General features: G+C 41.4%; 1 protein-coding gene across 9 annotated transcripts in view; it reads right to left on the bottom strand.

Annotated features, from left to right (window-relative positions):
* Positions 1 to 23827, bottom strand: part of UTRN (utrophin) — a 416792-nt gene that overhangs the window by 264280 nt on the left and 128685 nt on the right. For 8 of the 9 annotated variants that reach the window (XM_066615317.1, XM_066615308.1, XM_066615334.1 and 5 more), the window contains 11 exons: positions 21833 to 21994; positions 21413 to 21541; positions 20130 to 20303; positions 18705 to 18860; positions 15747 to 15917; positions 13052 to 13231; positions 10773 to 10901; positions 10430 to 10600; positions 9335 to 9490; positions 8377 to 8514; positions 5277 to 5408 (listed from right to left, as the gene is read on the bottom strand). In XM_066615317.1, the coding sequence (XP_066471414.1) occupies positions 5277 to 5408; positions 8377 to 8514; positions 9335 to 9490; positions 10430 to 10600; positions 10773 to 10901; positions 13052 to 13231; positions 15747 to 15917; positions 18705 to 18860; positions 20130 to 20303; positions 21413 to 21541; positions 21833 to 21994 (1698 nt within the window). The remainder of the gene's footprint in view (positions 1 to 5276; positions 5409 to 8376; positions 8515 to 9334; positions 9491 to 10429; positions 10601 to 10772; positions 10902 to 13051; positions 13232 to 15746; positions 15918 to 18704; positions 18861 to 20129; positions 20304 to 21412; positions 21542 to 21832; positions 21995 to 23827) is intronic. The other variant, XM_066615343.1, reaches the window with a different exon arrangement.

Genomic DNA, 23827 nt, shown 5'->3' with positions numbered 1-23827 from the left:
ACAGAATCTGGATGCTGGTCTACAGACTGTCTTGCCTTTTGGAGTCACAGTCTGCTCGGTCTTAAGTACTTTGTTCAGCAAATATAAGAGTCAATGATTCAGAAGCCCCCTTGGGGAAAATTTTATTCTGAGCCCTTTAGCTGCCTACCTGATCTACATTCCCCCTTCTTCTGTATCTCAAACAACTGCATAACACTGGCAACCTTAGGCAGAGGAGTTTGGGGGGGGCAGAATTCTGGGAGGAATTTGCGGTCCACTGTACTCCACTGATTGTTAGTTCTCCCTTTCAAAAGAGCAAGAACTCTCAATCATGCTCCAAGATTACTTTGGAGTGAATTGGAGCATGTTGGGGGGGGACCAAAGTGCACTTGCTCTCATGGTTCTCCCCCTTTTTGCAGTGTTGACATGGATTCCTGTCTTTATTTTTATGCTTCTTCCCCCTGAGATAGGAAACTATCCTCTCATACTTTGTAAAGTGCCATAAACATGACTTATGTTATATAAATAATCATGTTAATAATTATCTTCTCCCTCTTGTGGTAATGTCTGGATCACTGCTGATTACTTGCGGAATTCCCTTCAAACAAATTGAACAATACTGAGACTGCAGAGCCCCGCTATAAAATGCTTGGAAATTCCATATGAGCCACACCCCTGGAAAGATTCAATTATAAGGGGAAGTGTTACTGTTGATGTACTTACTGTTGATGTAAGTACCCTCAGTACTTACTATGACTTTGGAAGAAAGAATAGCATGATTGTACCTTAGAATAGGAATTTAAAAAGTGAATATTTACCTCTGTCCCTCAATATGGCACTTCTGAGATGAGACATTATTAATTATTATTATTATTAACAGTATTTATATACCGCTTTTCAACTAAAAGTTCACAAAGCGGTTTACAGAGAAAAATCAAATAACTAATATTGCCAAACAACATTAAAAAAAGCTAGGTAGCAAAATGGCCAGGTGTTTATAGCATGAAAGATCACTGATAATTCATTCAAGTTACAAATAAAAAATTATGTATGTGTTTCCTCCCAGTCATTAGGTGCTGAATAGTGTGCAGTGAGAGTAAGATGGAGTGGAGAAGCAAAGCACAGAAAACTGAGCAGGATGTCAGAGGCTCAGGGAGCTTCCTTTCTCAACCAAATCCCTGTTTTAGGAAGAGAATATGGGGAAGGGATAAAGGACTCTAATGTGGTTGAGCCTGAGGATGTATTTTGTCTGGAATCCTTGCTGGGTGCTTATCTGATAGGGTCACCGTGAGAGTTGAGAAAGCCCCTCCCGTCAATGTTGTCTGCAGCTTGAGCCTGCCTATTGGACAGAAGGAAGTACTATCCTGCAACTCAAGACCAGTCCACCCCAGTACCACGGGGAACACAATTTCCAGTCCTGTGAAATTATCATTAGCTTCTGTTTTCATATAAGTTAGGAAAAACCAGAGAGGAGGGAGAGATTATACAAAATTGTAAGCAATCTGGAAAAAATATACAGAAAAAATTCTTCCTCTAGTCTAGCTCACACAATAGAGTTGATTGGCAACAGAGTCACAGCAAACAAAAGAAAACACATTCCACACAACACATGATCTCAAGATGTGATGGCCATTAGCTCAAATGGTTCTTCAAAAAGAATAAAGAAGTTCAACAAATTAATGGAGGTTAGAATGTATTAATGAATATTAGCCATGATAGTTTAATGAAATCTCCATATTCTTAGGCAGTGTTCTTCTGAGCACCAGTTGTTGGTGATATTTTATCACCTTTATGTCCTGCTTGTCAGTTTTCAGGAGGTATCTGAGGCTACTGAAACATAATTCTGAATAATATGGTCTGATCACCAAAGGTAATTTATTCATTTGTCTCCTGCCCTTCCAAGGAGCTCAGAGTGGTATATTCTGATTACCATGTCCACCTTACAACAAGGGCAATGAGCTAGATAATATATCCAATTGGCCCATCTCAGAAACATAAAATCAGTCAAAACCAGGCACGAAAACTTGACTGATTCACTTTCTGAATCACTGTATACAGGACTGCAACATCATTAGAGTCCAGTGCAGTGTGAAAGTCGTCATCAAGGTCCTCAGCAAGAAAATATTAAACTTGCAATGCTACTGATCAATTGTTTATTGGTTGCTACCTACAGTTTTCCAATGATTAATGAAAACATCAAATCTCAGCTGCCTTTTGTTCAAGGTTCAACTCATAAGAAGAGGCAATAACTGTGATTTCCCAGATTCCACCAAAAAAAAAAATGCATTCAAATCAAGAAAATAAAGTTTGGTCAATTAATATAAAAATGTTTCAGAAATAAAAGCTGCCTGTTAAGATACTCTATTTAAGAGTCTTAACACTAAGGCAATTTCATATTTGCATGTCTGTCTCTCCAATTCTTCCTTCTGATTATTCAAACAGTATGCAAACACTCCTAAAACATACACAGGATATAGCTATGGAAAATTAGGATTATGCTCCCACCCTGCTCATACCTGATTATTTGTCACTTTTTATTATAGGTTTACTCATGTGGAGCCCAATGTGCATAGGCACAATCTGTGCAATTGTTATTTGTAAAATTTTAATGGTTAAAAAGAGCAGTCAGGTGACCAATCATTGCTCCCTTTCGCTCTTCTGTTGTTCTAGAAACAGTCTGTATGGGGCACAGCTAATTCAACCTGTTCCACATGCCTGCCTTCCCTGAATTATTATTATTATTTCCTCTCTTCACCACATTTTGTAAAGAAAGTAAGAATACATTCTTGGCGAAACTCACATGGGAGTATCATTTGCTAAACAACTGCTAAAATGCGAAACTAATACAACTGTGCACTATTTGGAAAAGAGTAACATCAACCTAAACCACACATGCAAACCCTACAAGCGACTGGAATTTGTTCATACAGCGATTCCACGTGAGTATGATCCAGCAAGTAGCACCCCAGGCTCCCACAGATCTCAATAACAAATGCAAAACCTGCTGACTTTCTTCAACCTATGGACTTCTACCCATAGTGACATTTTAAAACAGCTGGGACATAAGTGAATTGGTCAAGACCAAGGAAAATGCAGCTGCAAAGGCTCCCTTTTTCACTGCTGCAGTGTTATTAGGAGAAATGTACTTAACCCATCTTTCCCTTCTGTCATGTTTTTCCAACATAAATTACATCAGGGTAGGGGGTGTGGAATGCAGATAGAGTCTGATAAAACAAGGTACTAAGTTGAAAGGACTTGAGACATTATTCTATGCAATATGCATTCCAGTTTGAGGCTTAACACTCCCTGCTCTCATCTTTCAATTGGTTCTAAACTTAAAAGTTAAGAGAGGAATCATAAAGAGATGATTCATTTAATTATAAAGCTCCATAACTAAAAGTTCAAAAGTACTGACAATCTGCCTAATGTAGAAGCTTGTCCAAAAAGTTACTTACTGTTTCATAAGACTCCACACTGTTTCATACATACACACACACACACACGGAGGATACATATATGGTATGGAGGATATATGCCAGAGGAGGTATGGAGGAGATATATATGCATATATATATATATATGCATGCATATATATATGCATATATATATATATATATACACACACACACACACCATATATATATACCATATATATACCATATATATATGGTATGGAGGTATGGTATATATATATGGTATGGTATGGTATGGAGGTGTGTGTGTGTGTGTGTGTAAACACAAACAAACAAACAAACAATACATACAACAGATTGGAAGATGCATATTTACACTGAAGTCCTATTCAATGTTCAATAAGTTCACTCCAGATAAGTACATGTAGAATTGCACTCTAAGTCTCTAACAGTGCTATCCTAAGCATGCTTACTCAGAAGAAAGCCCACTGTGTTCAGTAGGGCTTACTCTCAGGAAAATATGCACAAGATTGTCCTCTAAGAAAAAATTGACAGAACCTAAACATAAAGTGAAAAGGTCTGTATGAATAATTGAAACCCACAGCTTATTGAACTTGATATTACTTCCTTCCAGGCAGGCAGGAACTTCTAGGACACAGTGGAATTTTCACAAAGTATTTGGCCATCGAACAACCCAAATAATAATGGCAGAAATAATATTGCCTGGCCCGGTCTGACCAGGGCTCAATTTCCTAGTGAACTGGAAGAGCATGATCTCGTTCCTCAAGAACTGTTCTGCTGAGAACTTTCTATATAATACACAGAAAAGCTGAAAGATTGGCTCAGGGTAAGCTCGATAAAGAAAAGGATAAAGGACAGAGAGGGTAAAAAACCAATCTCGCATTCACTTCTTTCAACATTTCAAACATTCCTGTAAAGGGGAAGTTTAATTTCTGTAATAAACTGACGAAGTTAAAATACAGCTTGAAACTATATTTGAACACACTCTCTCTTTCTCCCCCCCCTCTCTCTCTTTGAACTGTACAGTGAAAGTCAAGTACTTCTTAATACAGACACACTCTGAACTGAATGCAGTAAGGGCTAGTACAGCAAGTTTCAAAAAAATAGAAAATCAGTTCAGCAAACATAGGACATTCTCAGCCACGCCACTGTAACTCCCTGCATGGCAATGAAGTGGTGCCTGCTACATCCTGCAGGGGAGTTTTGGCCTCTGTAGGTCTCACTAGAGTAAGCCCAATGGGTCTGCCAGTGAGTCTACTCAAACCTGCACCTGCAGTATCACTAGCGCAAGTCTGTATGGATCCAGGAAAGTGGACTGAGCCCAGGAAGAATTTGGATTCAGTGGATGTCACTGCTGCTAAATGCCAGAATGTTCTGTTCTCGGACAGCCAGTGAAACTGGTATACCCGTTCTGCAGCACTAGCCAAGTTAAGATTGGGATGTCTTGGGGTGCAATCCTAATCCCTTATGTCAGTGCTTTCCAGCACTGGCATAGCGGTGCCAATGGGACATGTGCTGTATCCTGCAGTTGGGTGTCACACACGGAGGCCTCCTCAAAGTAAGGGAATGTTTGTTCCCTTACCGCAGAGCTGCATTGCCAGCTTTCCAGCACTGACATAAGGGGTTAGGATTGCGTCCTTAGTGGTATAAAACATAAGACTGGAATAAGATGCAACACAAGCCTTTACCAAAAACACTACAGCATTTGAATTTTGTTATCATTATAGAAATAAAAGAACTATGCCAGTATCAGTTACTGGTATTAATAGGATACTGGGCTAAATGGTCTGTTATTTTCACTCAGCAATGATATTTGTAATACAGGCGTATAAAATAATCTTTTCTTTCAAAATAAGGATCTACCTGTACTTCTGCTCCTTGTAGCCCTGACAGGTGAACCTCTGGCTCACTGAGCCAATGCATGTCCTGCTCCATCTTATATGGGGAGAATGAAGGCATAACTTCCACATGTCTCTTTTGCAATAACCTGAATTCCTATGAGCAAACAAATGGAGATTGTGTAAAGGCAACTGGTTAAAAGAAGCAGGGGAAGAAAAGATTGTGTGTTTGTTCTAAATCAGGGGTGCCCAAACCCCGGCCCGGGGGCCACTTGCGGCCCTCGGCAGCTCCCAATCAGGCCCTCAGGGAGCCCCCAGTCTCCAGTGAGTCTCTGGCCCCCTGGAGACTTGCTGGAGCCTGTGTTGGCCCAACGCAACTCCGTTCAGTACGAGGACAACTGTTGGACTCTCGCCTGAGCTGTGGGACGAGGGCTCCCTCCACTACTTGCTGTTTCACGTCTGTGATGCAGCAGTGGCAGCAAAGGAAAGGTTTGCCTTGCTTAGTGCAAGGCCTTTTATAGGCCTTGAGCTACTGCAAGACCTTCATTTGTTCATATAAGTCCCATCTCGAATAAATTCATTTATGTAAATTTATTCAAATTTTAATGTAAATTAATTCTTTTTTTTCTCGGCCCCCGACACAGTGTCAGAGAGATGATGTGGCCCTCCTGCCCAAAAGTTTGGACACCCCTGTTCTAAATAAAGGATATTTAGAAATTATCAAAAAGTCAACTTAATCATGAACTTATTTCATCATGAACAAAGAAGAAACCCTTTTATAAGGCACAGGCTGATACTATGTAGATACTGCTTAGCACAATGGCTGTCAAGCAATTAATTCTCCATTTAGTTGACTAACAGAGGTATATCACCATATCTCTATTTGCCTATTTCCCAGCAACAGTTTTCTACTCATTCATCTGAAGGCATATATAAGAACTAGGAAAGAATATGATGGATCATTGTTAGTCAATAGCACCATGTGCTAACATGGTTCCAATTCTGTCTTCACTTCTTATCTTTCCAGAAACTAAACTGTATCTGAAGAGCTTAACCCAGTTTCTGTGAGAGAGTTTAAGAAAACGCTCCTCTGTGATAAAAAGACAGGATTGCTTCCCCTTCATTGGAAGACACAGGGAAATAGAGAACTGAAGGGTTCATAACCCTATACGCCAGGGCTTCTAAAATTGGGGCATTGCAACGACCCAGCCTTTGGGCCCTGGACTCTGCTCCCTTAAGGAGTGGGGGTAGGGAGAAGGCGGCGACGCGATCCCCTGGATCACGCTAAGGGCTGTGCAGGGACTGGCATGTACTTATTAGTCCCTGCAGCAACCTCCCGAGGGTGCCGGCAGCCCTGGGGAACCCTCTGCAGGGCTCCCCGAGACACAGAAAGTGAAAGTGAAGTGATCGTGCTCCACTTCCAGTTTGTGCTTGCAAACCGGAGGCAGAGCACAATTGCTCCGCTTTCACTTTCTGAAGGTTGGGAATCCCTGCAAAGGGTCATGCAGGGCTCCCCGCACCCCCAAGAGGCTGCTTCAGGGACTGGTAAGTGCATGCCAATCCCTGTAGCCCTTTAGCAATGCAATCCTGCAGATTGCGTCGCTGCTGCCCCCCCCACCCCTGCTCCCCTGCAATGACTTACTGAGGTCCTCAAACCCCCTGCGAGTTTGAGAACCGCTGCTATAAGTCATTGACTGAAGGCAATAAAGGGATAGACAACAGTAAAAATCAGGCAAAATAAAAGTCAAACTGCCCAATTGTAACCCCCAACATACTACAGTATGCAGACGCATCTGCTACAAGTTATGGGAGGGTGGCACCCAAAGGCAAATGGGAGGTAAGTTTTAAAAAAAATGTACTTATCTCCAGTGTAAGCCTATAAGTCACCTATGGGTCTCTTCATACATATGCCAGCCATTTTGGTGGCATACATCTGAGAAGAGGGGTGGGAAGGTTTTGAAAAGAGTGGACAAGCTCTAGTGTAACTGTCACAGGAACCACCCGATCCCAATACACCCTGTTACATCCTCTCCTTGCATGAACTGCCCCCACATCAGCTTACCTGCACCAGAGCTGATCACTGGGTATCGCAGTGGGCTGCTGCTGCGCTCTGTGGTAATAGCTCAAAAATGACCACCAGCAGCGCACTCCACACATTTGAGGCATTTTTACGATAGCAGGACACTATTATGCTGTCATACGTCAGATGAAAGGATGGGGCCAAGCTCACCATAATTCCTCATTTAGCTTCAATAAAGCATGCAGCTATATGTACATTTCCTTACCTCCACTGGAAGTTGGACAGCTAGAAAGCATAAGCCTTATGAAATAAAAATTGCGGGCAGAGACAAAAAAGTTTCAGGTAGGGTTGCAATATTTAGCAGCTAATCAGTTGCTTAATCCAGGGCTTCGGGAGGCAGCAGCGCAATCCCCAGCATCATGTTGCTAAGGCGGCCTGCAGGGACGGGCATTTACTTACCAGTCCCTGCAGCAGCCTCCCGGAAGAGACTCTCCACAGGATTCTCCAACCTTCAAAAAGTGAAAGCAGAGCAATCGCGCTCCACTTCCGGTTTGCAATTGCAAACTGGAAGTGGAACATAACTGCTCCACTTCCACTTTCTGAAGACTGGGGAGCCCTGGGGACGGTCACACAGGGCTCCCCGAACACCCAGGAGGCTGCTGTAGGGACTGGTAAGCAAATGCCCGTCCCTACAGGCCCCTTAGCGACACGATCCTGGGGATCGCATTGCTGCCCTGCCCCTGCCGCCTTCCCCGCTCCCATGCAGGCACTTACTGAAGTTCTCAAACTCCCTGAGAGTTTGAGAACTGCAGAATTAATCCATTAAAGATATCTATAAACTGGGTGACAAACCCAAGTTTCAAGGTTATGACAGAAAAAATGCTATGTATCAGCTGGAGAAATGCTTGGAATCATAACAACAATATTTGATGGACAGATGGCTTAAGTGAGAATGAATTTTATGTTGAATGAATGAACAATGAAAATCGAAGGTTTGGCATGAAAATCTAAAATGAAAATCTAAGGTGTATTTGGGATAAGCTTAATGGGGGTGTTTCAAAAATTCCATCATTTTTTGAGTGAGAGAAACAGTAGCTTAACTGACCTTGGCACTGCTCTGCTTTGTCTGCAAAAGCAGAAGGTGCAAACGAATTCTCTCTCGCCTACTATCATCTGTAAGTCGCTGTAATAGCTGCTCGCCTCTTTGCAGAACCTCTTCAATTTGGGCCTTTTCTTCATCCAACTAAAAGAAAATAATTGTAAGATCATTAAACATTTAGAGTTGTTAAGAGATCTCAAGGAAATAACGCCTTGCAAAACACACATTTGGTATTATGCATGAAGAATGGGTGGGTATGCATTTTGCTATGAGTGCTCATTGAGAAATCAATATGATTAGCTTATCAACACTCTGTGTGGCTAAACAAAACACATGGTCTTTACACAGTAACCCGCACCTGCATGCATTATCCCCAATTGCAAAGCTTTTAAATTTTAAGGATGTTTGGAGATCACACATGCAGGCATGATTCACACTGGATGTACCATGTATACATCTTTTGACTTCAGAATGTACAGAAAGTCTCACAGGAACCAACCCTAAGATATTTGGGTCCTGCAAGTCTTTGGGGCAGCAACCCAACTAGTACTTCCACTAATGGAAGCTCACTTCCAGAATAGAAGCAACATTCTACTTACACAGTTCTGCCGGATTCAAAGAACCACACCAGGCCTCTTGGCCCAACACAGGACTACTTTACTAAATAGCTGGGCCATTGCGGGGCCACTTCCCTTACACTTGAGGAGGACTTGGGAGCCACCGCTGGCTGCCCAAACAGCCATAGGATGCAGCAGCAGCCATTTCAGTACTACTGTAGCCTTGGACGCTGGGCTGCTCAGGATTGCACTGTTATTCTGGAAACAGTTCTAGCAGTCTACACTGAATGTCCACAATTAAGCTGATACACAGCTATGTAGCCTGAAGTACAGGCTGAGGTTACAAGCAGATCTAGAATCTTCTTACGTTAAACAGAGAAAAGCATACAATGAACCACCTCACAAACCTTGTCATCATCTTCACTGGATTCTATGTGCTTCTCCACAATCTTCAACATGTCCTGTAACTCACACTCAAAATTATCAAGGTCTGTGGAATCCACTGCAATTCCATGGAGTTGTGACTTGACAGGTATTTTATGAGCCTCCTGACTGAAGAGCATCTGTGACATGATGACAAATGAAAACACAAAAGTACATACACTAATTTGTGAACTTCTTCACTCACAAAAATGCTGTATAACTGAATCAGTAGAGCTTTGTTGGCTTGCATTTAATGGATTTTGCTTTGCTGGCTTGTAACTGTGAAATGCTGATTATTTTATTTGGGGCTGTTGTGTTTTTGTAGTTTTAAAGTTGTTTGGGTTTTGTGATATTTTTTTAACTTGATTTTGTATGTGTACTATGTGTTTTATAACCTGCTTTGAGCAGGAAAAGCAAGATAAAAATATCTTAAATAAATGGTTGCAGATATACAAGCACACTTGTACAGACATATGTTTCTGCCAAGGAGAAAAATGAGCATTCCTACAGGGGTAAAGCACTTTCTTTGCAAGCGGAATCATCAGGTTTGATCTTTGACATCTCCAGGCAGCGCTGGGGGGAAAAAAACCCCATCTAAACCCTGGGAGAGATACTGCCAGGTGATGCAGACAATACTAAGCCAAATGGATCACAAGTCTGTCAATATAAGGCAGCTCCATAAATTTAATCCTCTTGTTAGCTATCTTCAAAATCCCTCTGCCTTCAAAGACCGTAACCCATCTACTGATCAATAAAACATTTATTAGTCAGCAGCTTCACTACAACACATGCTTCTTATCCAATTGGACATTTGTGCCTGACTAAGCTCTAAATATAACTAAGTAGCAGTTTTTACACTTGTAAGAAAGCTCTTAGCTGAGACTGTTGTCATTACTGCATGTTATATTTCATTCCTGTTTTAACATTTTTTTCCCTCAATGTTTCTTACAGTGCCTTGAGCAATCCACCCTTTTGAAGCAAAGGAGGGATACAAACTGTCTAATCAATTAGCACAGAAAGGAGTGATTGCTTTGGGATTATGAAGAAATACACTGGTTTTGTGACTCTTCCATCCTCACCTTAGCAGCTCTGATGTGCTGCGATACCTTCTCAAAGTTCCTGTTCAGTTCAGTCAACTTGGGTTCTACAAGTTCACGGCATGATACTCCGCGACCATTCATCAGGATAATAGCCTGGTCACGCACATTATCCACTCTAAGGCTAACATTATCCAATTCTGATGTGAGACGCTAAGGGGAGAAAAAAAGCAACATAAGCTTCAAGCTTTAATACACAGCAACTGCAAATATGGAAGGGATTGTGGTGTGGGAAAAGTCAATCAGAAATTTGGCAAAGATTCATTTGGATCTAAAATATGTTATTACTGTATAAACTACGTCTGTAAAAGATGAGGCTTGCCACCTTCACAGTCTCCTCTTTTTTGCTGGCTGGTTTTTTCTCAATCTCATCCAACAGGGCTTCAGCCTGGTACAGCCAAGTGCTTATGTGGGCAACATTCTCATCAAAAAACTCCAATTGACTTTGGTGATTCTGGAAAGCAGAACACAAAGTAAAATAAATGAAAAATACCTACAAAAAGATCAATAAAATGAAAATGTTGTAGCTATTTTAACAGGAAACACTTAGCAGTAGTCAAATCACCACCACACTTAACTGAATATATTTGCATTTCTGATCCATTTAGTGCCTTCAAATGGGTTACAATAAAATTCATATTACATAAGCCAGAATTGAATTACACTAAAATGGAGATTACAGGCATGCCCTGGTATCCACAGGGGTTCCGTTCCAGAACTCTCCGTGGTTAACTGAAATCGTGGATACCAGGGATCATCCCCACCCCACTCTCCAGAGGCAAGGGGAGTTTTGAGCAAAGGAAAGGCCATGGACATCTGTCCACTGTCTTTGCTGAACTCAGACTGAGCCCGAAATTAAAAAAAAAAATCACTACTTCCAACTTCTCTGTGAAACTGGAAGTGACATTTTTAATGCCATACAAGAGAAATGGAGAAACCGGAAGCAGTAGTTTTTGTTGTTGCTGATTTTAATGTTGGGCTCAGAGGACCCAGAGGGTGCACGCATGGGAGGGACATGGAGGGGCCATGGACCCAATCTGCAGGTAAGCAAAATCGCAAGATATGAAAACCTCATTTCCCTACACCCTCAACTTAGCTTAATGAGGAAGTAAATATGCAGGTAACAATCATATTCCCACTTAAAAACTAGGGACGGGGAGAGAGAGGGAGACTTGGCAATAGCCTAAAAGTTACACGATATGTTCAAATATATAAAAAGTCATTAACAGAGTTAGAATCTGTCATCCGGATTCGTCATTTCCAGACCCACCACAGGACAAAGTCAAAGGATCCTGCTCATTAAGTTTGCATAAGATTAGCAGAAGGCAATTTAACCCAGAGATCATCATACACATAAGAATACTATTTATAATCATCTTGAAAAATGAGTCTCACATTTTCTCCATTTTTTAACTGCATCAGAGATATGCTGCAACAGCACTGATTTTGACACTTCAAGGGTACAGAATGAGAGAGAAACAAAGATAAGAATTTTTTCAGCACTGCAGGAAACACTGTTAATATTTTTGGAAGAGCTGTTGGACTCTTAAGTAAAGCCACATTCATCTGACACAGTTTTCCATTCTCAACAAGATTCTCACAACTGACAATATGTGCAGCTGCCTTGCAAGACTGGCTCAAGATTGAAATCATGATCAATGTGCTGCAATTAGTAGCCTGCATTTCATGAGCTTCGAGTTCCTTTCCTTGGAGCTCTTTTCATTGAATCATCCACACAACACATTTGCTTGCTTATCCAGTCAAAGAAATTGTTACAGTACTCATCTCATGAATGGCAAATCTGGTCACTTGCATATCTTAAACATGAACAAGCTACATATTGTCACAAGAAGCTGAGACCTCAAGGAGCTCATGCAGCAGGTTTGATTACTCGTCTATATTACAGAAGTCATGAAGCAGTGATTGGAGAAAACAGTGATAACGGAATAAAAACATAACACTGCTTTCTGCATTTCTCGTTTTTATAAAAAAATGAACTAACAGAAAAATCCCAAAATCTGTGAGAAAATAAAACCATTATATTTGGTTTGTATTTATTATTTAATGGGGGGGGGTGTGTGTGTGTGCATGGGTAATGACTGTGGCTGCATCTGATGACACTATAGCACCTGTATCACCTACCTACTACACTTTTAAAGCAAACTGGAGATCACTGCATGCTGGAAAATCCTTCCTGGGTGTGAATGGAGCTTACCATTCTGCCAGGGAGCCTCTTCTCTGTGCCTCCAATCGCTCACAAGTTTTACACCGGCCAGACACATCTGCCTGGCAATCCGGGTGCAAAGACTGCTGGGGAACTCCAAAGCAGCTAGCCATCACGAAGATTGGGGATGACTGGAAGTGCAGAGAAGAGGCTCCTCGGCAGAATGGTAAGCTCCATTCACCTGGGAGAAGGATAACAGCAGATGCCAGATCCAGCCCATGGGCTAGGGATCGGCGCCCACTACCATACAGCAACAATCATAAATAAATCCTACCCTATGAAACTCTACCAGGTCTTGGACATTTTCACAGACGGATAACTCTACTAATCAAATTTAAAGGCAACAAATATTGTAATCACTGCTTGCATACACAGCTTACCAAAAGCGTGTTGCACCAATCTTCTGTCCAGGTCCGGACTCTACTCCAGCCAGCATTAAGAACACAGAGTTTTTCTTCTAAAGATGTCTCACTGCCTTCCACCAAAGTTTGGATTACAGCACTGCTCTCTGTTATGCTGTTAAGATCAACTTTCCTCTTTTCCAGTTCTCTCAGCACATTCTAGAAGGCAACAAAAATAATGAACAGCACAGCACCAAATTCCTCAGGAACACAAATTCAAATGTGGTATTAGAAGCACAATTACCTAACACAATGCTAATTATCAACTCTGGCGAAACAGCGGGGTGGGAGGAACGGGGTGTATTGGCCGGAGGATCAGGGTGTGTTGGAAATGGAAGGCAATGCCACACAGGGTAAGAGACATGCACTAGATGCTGTCCCCTCTGGTGACAGCCAACATGTCCCCTTTGTCTCCTCAGACTGGTGCCAGCTAAGGGCACAACCGGAGGATAGTCAAGGGGTTTAATGAGAGGTAAAAGAAAATATTTTCCCTTTTCCCTCCCAATCACCACAGCACACAGGCAACCTATTTTGGAACAGCAGCATGCTATGGCAGGGAAAAGGATAGGATTAGCCTGTTTGCCACAAGCATACATAACCCCTTCACAAGTTATTCCTGCATGTAACACGCAGGAATGCTCCTGTAACTTTAGACTTTAATGTAGGTATCTCTTATGATCACCAATGATTCCCCTTACACTTTTAGGTTATACACCCAAAACTTTGCACATTTCCTTTATACTATATCTTTAGTACAAGAACTTATACTGTTTCATTTTAAACATCAAATCCCAATACACAATACTCCTCCTTGTAGACTAATGACTTTTTGTACTCAATTAGGCAAAAAATTGACTAACCATGACATTCTGCAAAACAGAAATTAATAATTAAAACTACCAATTAATTTCAAAACACTAAGAACTGTACAACATTAATGGAAAAAGAAACCACTGTTGAGCACTGAATCTAATCTGCTTGTCTCTGAATTCAGCTGTTCATGAGGGCATAACGCTGAAAAACATCTTGAAAAGATTACATCAAATAGTTGTTTTGTGGTTAAACCATCGCTGTCATCTTGCAAAAAGGGCAGTAAAAGATGGAAAGGGATGAGATATGTTATCAAGACTATTTCAGTCACCTCATAGCTAGCTAGCACTTGCACCACTGGTAGTTTCCTCCATTGATAAAAGGAGTGTCATGCTTGTACAAAGACCCCTTCCACTTGTGCAAGGATTCCTATTAGTGGCTGGAGCTCCCAGTGGCTGGAGTGGTAGAAGAACTAGTGATGATAAGGGCGCAATCCTAACCCCTTACGCCAGTGCTTTCCAGCACTGGCATAGCGGTGCCAATGGGACATGTCAATGGCCAATGCATCCTGCAGTTGGGGGGCACTCACGGAGGCCTCCTCAAAGTAAGGGAATGTTTGTTCCCTTACCTCGGTGCTGGAAAGCACTGACATAAGGAGTTAGGATTGCGCCCTAAGTTTGCAGTAAATGGGGGAAAAGATTTCCATTTGATATGAGTTTTGTGTCATTTGTTCCTTTGCTGACTTTTAAAAAGTAAACAGTCTATTGATACATTTAAAAAAAATGTATCATGGTGACAAATGAGATTTGTCATGTAACAGAATGGCATCCAGAGTGATACTTCTGAGAATGAAAAAGTGTTCCACTGGCGCGTTGGATTTGTGCAAGCATGCTCCTTCCATTCTTGGAGGGAGTTACCGTTCCCAGAAGCAATACTGTGGATGTCATCCACTAACTGCTCTGATTTGCAGCTAGTACAATTACAGTGATGCTAGGGTGAAATTCTGATTAATGTATTAACGACTCCACTGCAGATGTCAAAAAGCGGTCACAGTTCTACTGTTTATTTGAAAAACTATCCCCGCTCTATTAGCATAGCTTTCAAGACAGCTAATCCTTCAACACTTGGAAAAAAATTTACTTTAATCTACAGCCAATAATATGCCTTACAAGGTCTCAGTGATGTTACTGCTCTAAAGAAGCAGAGGACAAACAATGGCAGACACAATAACCATGTGCTATACATAACGGCTTTGGAACTGGATACTGTGAAACAAATGCCAGAGATCTAGAATTCTAAGCTCCTAGTTACAGCCACAAGCATAAATGCTTTGACACAGACAACTGCCATCTGCACAGTAGTAAGCAATTACAGCATTTCCAAAATCCTGCTTTAAAGCTTACATTTAACTTTTTGCTTCAGCTTAATGTAAACAAGCAACCAACAGCAGAATAAGTACTATCAGTTATTGGATTACATTTTTTGTATGCAGTATCTATAACTAATTGTGGAAGAAGAAAGCAGAACAGGGCAGAAAAAACCCAACATTGGCTAAATTGCTTCCAGGGAACTGCATCCTTATTTCAATGTAATTTTCAAAATGACATGTTTGTTGGAAGAATTTGGGCACATTGCGAATGGGCTGCAAACGTATGAAGCAGCATCAGTGGAAGCAATAGAGTGACAAGTGAATTTGGAAGACATGATTCTGCTGGTGGGCCTATTTGGTTTAGAAGCTTCTTGCACAAAAAACCTGTCCAAATTTGGTGGAAGGATGGAATAAAGGTTATGTACATGGTTCATAGAGATGTAGATGAGATGGGGAGGACAACAGTCTCTAGGCACAAGATTTAATGCTGCTTACTTTAGCCCATGCGATTTCAGTGTCCAGGTCAGCAAGCAAATTCTCTGAGGTGGACTTGTGCACTAACTCAGCCTCCGTAGCCTCCAGCCATTGGGACAAGGACAGAGACTCTTCCCTGAGTTTACGTGACAACTGCAATGCCTGTTCCAGGTCTTGCTTTCCTTCAGTGACCTGCATAAAATTCAGTCATAAAATGCATGCAGTGACCAGCAAGTAAAAACAGAATGCTGTTTCAACCATAAGAGCATCTTTAAGGGGAACAATTGCTGACCATTATGGTATCAAATTACAGACAATGGGACTGATGCCCTTTTCCAGCTCTAGCAGCTGCCTACTAGAGGAATTGCTTCCAGCTTCCAACTGTTAAGATTTTTGTAGCTTCTTTTGGAATAGGTTCATTGTTTGGCATTACAGGATTTGATTCCCCCCACCCCTCAATAGCTGGTACAACAAGAACAGCAGGAGATACTCCTGAAGGTAGCACAGTAGTGGTTGTATCATCCACTTGATTTTTGTTAACAAGTAGAACAAAAAGGTCTGTGTTAACCATTCTATAACTGAAAGATAAATAGACTGGCATATTCTACATACATTTGCTCTCAGTGACTCCCATTGCTACCTAGCTTACAGAAAAATCTCATCATGCTGGTTCTACGGCACAATGAGAAAACTTTCCTTTTCTGCTCAGCATTCCTTCTGAAAAGCAGTAGCTGCTTTGGGGTTCTGTATTTTGCTTTAGCATTTTGTTTAATGTACTATACTTTATGGTTTGTATTATTATTGCAGTTCATGTATTGGCATTTTACTGTTTTCTGTCTACGATGCACACCGTCTTGAGCATGCTGTTTATTTGGAAGGAAAGGCAGGATCTAAATCATTTAAACAAATCAACACACACTGAAACCTCCCTAATAATTTTTTTAAAAATGTAACCAATGTAGGAACCAATGGAAAGCATAGCTGAAGATTTCTTGGATACTTCCGTTACAGCAACTAGTCTAACTAAAGCAGCAGCCTAATGCATGTAATGTATCTTGTCTCTCTGGTAGTGCAAAGGGCAGCAATGAATATTTTAAAGAAATTCCCAGCTTTCTTCAACATGAAAAAATGTTTAGCAGATCAAAAAGATGCTTATTATCTAGTGGAGCATTAAGCTGTAATAATGACACACATTCTACCTAATTAAGAGATTACATATTTTATCTACATTAGTGTTTCTCAACCAGTTGTACGGGTACCACCAGTGGTACTTGATGTGGTGCCTGGTGGTTCTCGCAGAACCCTGCAGCCTGGTCATGATATCAGCAATGCAACACAACAAACAGCAATAGGAAACTCAGCTTGGCAGGCAGCTCCAAAGCAAGCTTTACTGAGCCTCGCCTTGAAGGGGGAGGAGTCGCCTATCAGTTAGGGGAGGAGCCTTCATCCCTACAGGGGATCAGGGGGTAGGCCCTATAGGGGCAATTCCAGACACCAGCCCCTGAGGAGAGGAAGAGCCATCTGGACCAGCAGCAGGGTGCCCTGGCAGACCCTGGAAGCAGCTGGGGGGGGCAAGAGGCACTCCTGGCTGAGGGTGCAGGGCCACTCCAGAAGGACCTAGCTGCGGGACTTATTGGACCGATACCTTGGGCAGCTGAGCCAGATGAATTATGGACTTCTGAACTGTGTACAAAGTCTACTCGAGGGGCTTGAGACCCAGTGATGCAACTGGGAATGTTAAATACTTGACCAACACCTTTGCCAGTACCATCAGCGCTCCCAGTGGTTCTTCTCAAGACAGGGTAAATCTTCAGCCAGTCATACCTTTCGCAGCCGCACTTGCCACCCCTGGGGGAGGGGCAAAGGGCAGCTATGGATGTCCAATTATACACTGGAAATATAGATATATATTTCCCTGTACTGTTCACACACTGAGCTTCAACCTTTCTTCTCAGGGAGGGTGTAAATGAGTTCACAATGCACACCTCCTGCCCACTGGGTTACAGGAGTAGCTTCCGGTTTAGAATAGAAATATCAAATACCTAACTTGTACAGCTGGGCAAGAGGATTGCCCTGCTCTAGAGACATCTGTTCTGCTCCACTCAATAGTTGCTACCAATTTTGGATTATAACAATCTTTTCTATCTTGCTATATTTGATTAAAACATAAAATTCAGAACAAATACAAAGGTATTGTTGGTAGGGGAGGAGGCCTGGTCTAGAGGGCAGAGCCTCCATTAGCCCAAAGATAACATCAGAAGGTCGCCAGTTCAAGGACACCGGCAGCTCCCTGAACTGGCGAGGCCTTGAAACAGCTGACAAGTCGAGCTGAGTGATTCCACCTGCTCTTGCTGTGAGCAAGAAGCGTCTTGCCTGAGCTGCTTGTCAGCCTGCATGGGAGAACTGGAGGCCAGAAGTGAGACCAAACCAGGAAGATCCATTCTGAAACGTTGTTGGTTCTTGAAAGAGAGAACCTCTATGATTGTAAAAATCCCCTTGAAGGATTTAGAAACACCTGCCTATGTAAACTGCCTTGAATAAAGTCAGAGGAGTAATCCGATGACCAGAAAGGCGGTATATAAATACCTAGTTATTAATTATTATTATTATTATTATTATTATTATTATTATTATTAACTCATTCTCTATTAACCATATAAAATGGATTGCATTCATATTCAGCTCTCTGTCCTCAAAGTTCTCAATAGTGAAGATTTATGTGTAGAAACATGCTAAATACACCAGGACAGAGGAAGAATTCTCTTAACTACAGCACCAACATTATTAAAATCATTATTAAAACCATGACATTATTCCAACATTATAGTAATTGCACACTGCTATAGATTTTTAGGTTTGGGATGTCAACCTGCAACTCTAGTGAAGTATTTGAAAGGCACGGGACTTCAGCCAGCAGGTGAAATTTGTTTTATACAATGAAGCAAAACTGCACTAAGAAAAGTGCAACTTGGCTCTTACCTGTGCACCCAGATCATTATAAAGAAATTTCAGGGCTGTCAGCTGTTCATCCATGCTTTTAGGGTTGTCTGTTTGCTGCTTCTGCACAATTTGTCTTCCTGTTTTGATTACAGTCTCCACTTCAAGCTTTACTTCACTGAGGGTCTTATAGAGTTTCTAGAGCCAGTAGAATATATAGTTTGATTACCATTTAAGTTAGTTTTCTTTCAATGTCAAATAACTGTTGCTTACGTCATACTGTATCTGAATGCTTGCCTTTGCAGGTTCTGGTCACTGCAAATTTCCTGCACCATCACACTCCTTATTCTCTTTTTCTCCTTCCTTCTGCCATTGCACACACAATCAATTTTTTACTTCAACCACATCATGTCTTAATATCCAAACTGGGAAAATTATAAGCACTAACTATATTGTTTACCTTTAAACCAGATTCATAAGCCTACTTCCAACAATGACTTCTGTTTTAGATTTGTAGACCAGGAATGGTACTGCTGACCACAGACTGCCCCAACTTGCATAATGGCACGGCTAGCTGAGATTGGGGGTGCACTCCAGGTGCAAGGCCAGAAGGGGTGCCACATGAGCCCCACCCAAGATGGTGGTGGTGACAGGAGAAACAGCGGCACCAGGTATGTAGTGCTGCTCATGTTTCAGAGGCTTTGCAATGTCACTGCTGCCCCATTCCTTCTCCTTTGGAGGCTGAGCCAGATATGCGCATCAAGAGTCACTGCCCTGGGTGGCAGAACCAGTAGTTACACCACTGAACTTGAATGTCATAGCAAACTATAGCTATCATGAACCAAGACGTAGAAGGGGAAAATCAGTGGGTGCAAGGAGAGAGGTAGAACCATGTCCCAAGAGCTACACTATACACTTGCCATTCCATTTGAATTCACCCAGTGTGAAATTAAGATTATTATTTATTCTTGTGCCCAGAGTTTTAAGAACCAGGTTAATTCTTTCAATTTTAATACAATATGACAAAGGATAAAATTTATAATATTTCCTAAACTTGGCTGCAGGTACTATTCCGTTGAAGAGCTAAGATTGCCTTTGGAGTATGTTCTGCTTTAATAACATCTGCATGAATCACATCCTTCCAGTAATGGTATTCTTGCACAGCTAGGTGTAATCATTCAAAAAAGCTACTTTTTATCAGAGTTGTCCATCAGCAAAGAGGTTCTGTGAGCATTCTTCTTCAGGCTGTAGGAATATTAATTTCAAGTGGCAGATAGAAACAAAGTACTTAGGCTGACATCCTCTTGTAAGCTTACCTGGCAATAAGCTCCAAAGAACACAGCAGGACTTCTGAACAAACCTGCAGACGATTGTGTTGCTAAACGAGCATAGTTAAAAAAACCACAAAGTGGGAAAACATGCGAAATAACATTTAAAAAAGAAAAATCTAGCCAGATTTGCTCTTACCATGCATTTATCAAAGTGAGACTGAATTACATCTGGGTCAGTATCTTTCACATCCAACACATGAAGTTCAGCCTTTACACTATCCAGAACCCGTTTACAATCCAGCATACGTTGCTCAAAATTGGCTGGCTTCTGGAAGAGTTGGTACTTCGTAGATACCTCCCGGAGCTTTCTCTGTTTTCATAAGGCAGAAGTTCGACACTTTAGCAAAAATGCAAGGAGATTTTAAAAACTCACTAAAACAGTCATGATGGTTAAAACCAAAGGCCCTCTAATGCAGTATCTTGTTTCTCACGTACCACAAACCATTCTGCCTCCAGTGTTCCGCTGCAACTACTACTCAGTGGCATACTGGTATTCTCAATGGTAATATCACTTATTCCCCATCCCAATTTTTCAGACTTCTACCCTGATAAATCAGTTTATGTAAATGCATCTGTCCTTCTGTAGTGAAGCCCAATGCAAAGAATTCGTTCTGCTTCTCTGCAGTCTCCATGCTCTCTTTCACTTTGCCTTTTATTGCCTTGTAATTTTAAAGTCCCACTATCTCCCTGGCAGGCTTCCTGCTTCAGATATAGTAACATTTTAAAGTAAAATGTGTCTGCGTTAGATATTCAATATCATCTGAATAGCATTATGGCCACCGTTCTCTAGTGCTTCAACCAAAAGTTCAGGGAACTACTTAGGAAGGATAAAGTCCAGGCTTGCCTCTTCTCTAGCTGGTTCCAAGACAAACTGTTCTAGGGCATTGTCATTTAGCATATCAAGAAACTGTCTCTCTTTGTCATGAATGACATGACGTGACGTGACAATGAAGATACCCCATCTGTGTAAGGATAACTGAAATAGCCCATTACTACAATACTTTCTTCTTGAGATGCCACCCTGATTTATTTCTTCAGATCAAGTTTTTTGTTTTTCCACCACACTTTTTAAATGAATGCCAGCAATCCTCAAACACACACACAAAATCTGTAACAGCAATAATGACACCTAAAAACCTCATGTGAACTTTGAAATAACTCAAAAAACACTGCTGTATTTCTAAAGCAGTTATTTTAGACAACATGTTCTCTTTTTGGCATTCAGTAAAAGCAAGAAAATGTATTCCAATCATGAACAATTTGGAATTCCGTTAAATCAGTTCAATTGGGAGGACTGAGGGTTTTTTCATGTAACAAGCACGCCCTCTATTCATTTTTTAATTATGTGATTGATTGTACTTGATCTCCACATAAATAAGAAAAATAGGCAATGGTAACTACAGTATTTGCAATATTTACCTGCAAAGCATCCAGATGAGACCCACCACGAAAAGTCCTACATTCTGGGGAACCTGGTTTTAGTGACCGCACATTTCTTTTTAGTTCTTCCAAGGTGGATTCATGAGCAGCGATCTCAGCTTGAATTTTCTGCCAAGACATTACAGGAGCCGGGGAAAAATAGTACATGGCAGATATCAGCCTTACTAACAATAAATCACACTACAAAAGTCTATTATGAATGCAACAACATCTACATTAGTGACAAAGTGACAGACTTTGTTTCTGTCAAAGTCACTTGATCTAGGCATTTCTATGGATCCTTTCCTCCACTCACCCACATATACCCACCCTTGTACAGCAAAGGCATTGTACAAAGACTCTCTTCAAGAAACTAGTATCATCCTCATCCTACATCTCAATATTCTGTGTGGCTAGTACCTGTGCCTCCTGTGGTATTTGGAAAGCATCTATTCTGTCAGTCAAATAAGATGTTAGCTGCCTATCCAGATCCTTTAAGCTTTCTTGCAGGACTTGCAACATGTGCTCAGTTTCTCTCATCGTCTGAAGCTGCTGTTCCAAGCAAATCTGCCGGCTCACTGCCTAAAAAGGGGAACAAAAGAATAAGTGCACAACACACTTGTGTTAAAAATAAGTATTTTGAAGTTGAACATAGATGTGAAGTGAGAACTGCAAACACTGTCCTCTGTTTTCTTTCTTGCTGTCAAAAGCAGAATCCAAGCATTACATTCTTAAGGTTTTGAGACCCTATCCTAGAAGGTATATAATTCAAAGGCCTGAGAATCCATACGAAAGATACACACCATTATTCTCTTATCAACACCTCTCATCTAAACAAGGAGAAGAGCAGCATGTGGAGGGTCAGAAAAAGAAAATCGCATGAATTCATTGCAGTATGCTATAATTCAGCAATTTCCAAACTGATGGGTCGTGACCCACCAGAGGAACCACAAGAAACGCATTCCTCATTAAGGGGGGACAGCGCTGCAGAGCTCGCAGCACTGCCGTGGGGCTTTTTTATTTACAAGGGGGGCAGCATTGGCCTCCTTCAGGGTCATGGAGGCATGTAGCCCCCTCTGATCTCCTTCGCAGCTTGTTCACAAAGAAAGCCCTTATCTCCAATCTACTTCCAGTTTTCAAAACAAGTAGAGCTTTAGATTGGAGATAAGGGCTTTGCAATCAAGCTGCGGAGGAGATCAGAGGGGGCTGTGAGCCTCCAGGACCCCGTAGGAGGGCAGCACTGCCACCCAGGAAAGTAAAAAAAGCCCCTTGACAAAGGGCATGTTGTGATCTCTGCAGCACAGTTGCTGCTGCCCGTTCCTCCCCGCCCCACCCTGCCCACAGCAACACTTTCTTGGTTCTCCAACCCTGTAGGAGTTTGGGAACCACCTGCTATAATCAATACTGGTTTTCCCCCCTCAATTTAATGGACATTATGGCTGAAACAGACATCTACTCAGCCTTCTGCCTTAGACAAGATTCCTGGTTCACATGAATTCCTTATAATTGTATACAAAGACTCTTCAGAAGTTAGCAAGCGGTAGAGGAAGCAGTTCCTTTAAAACCACTTATCAAGTCAGTCCTCAGAATTGGTTGGCTAAAGCCAGTAAAGCAATATCCAATAAAAATAGAACTAAAACTGTAAGCTGCTATTTACAAAAGCAAAAGATTACCCAAAGAATAGCTCCAGCTGTGGCAGGCCTAAATACGTCATATGCCACTACGATGCAGTTTCTCTCTTTTACAGTATGATTAGTTCTACTTACAGGGGTTAGAAAGCCTTTAGCAATATTCATACGTAGTCATGACTGCAAACCTAAATTTAACATTTCAAATCAAAGCTCCCACACACATAACATTAAAAATACTACCATTTATATCCTTGATTAGATTAGAAAACACAGAGATGTTCATACCTTTACCAGCTTCGTAACAGCATCCTATCAATCATAAAATGAATGAAAATACCCAACCCATACTTTAGTTTGCCTCTTTGAGAACACACCTAGTTGTGTCTTACTACAACCTGACTAACCAGACAATGTTTGAGAAAGACAGAGTCTACCCACCATTTTTTACGTATTTGTTTATAGGAGAACTCACATTCTTTATTCCTTGTTTTGGATTATTCACCTTAGTTGTAATTGCAGAAGCAGAGTTGCCTTTCATTTTTTGAAGAATGGAACAAGTCCATCCAAGACTGAATACCTAGTTACCATTTGTTCTGGCCTGTACATTTGACCAACCAACCTGAATGCAAGCCACAAGCTGCATACACTAGCTCTTTCCTAAACCTCCCACACTTTGTTACCTGCTTAGATCTGTAAAACCAGTGCAGTTGTGACATGCACCTAGCAGCCAATAATATATGGTTTCTGCATTGTTTCACTTATTAGTCACGAGATCTAATCAGAT

The sequence above is a fragment of the Tiliqua scincoides genome, chromosome 1 (assembly GCF_035046505.1).
Source record: "Tiliqua scincoides isolate rTilSci1 chromosome 1, rTilSci1.hap2, whole genome shotgun sequence".
NCBI classification, from domain to species: domain Eukaryota; kingdom Metazoa; phylum Chordata; class Lepidosauria; order Squamata; family Scincidae; genus Tiliqua; species Tiliqua scincoides.
The sequence above is the reverse complement of the archived record's forward strand: the minus strand, read 5'-3'. Positions and strand labels throughout refer to the sequence as shown.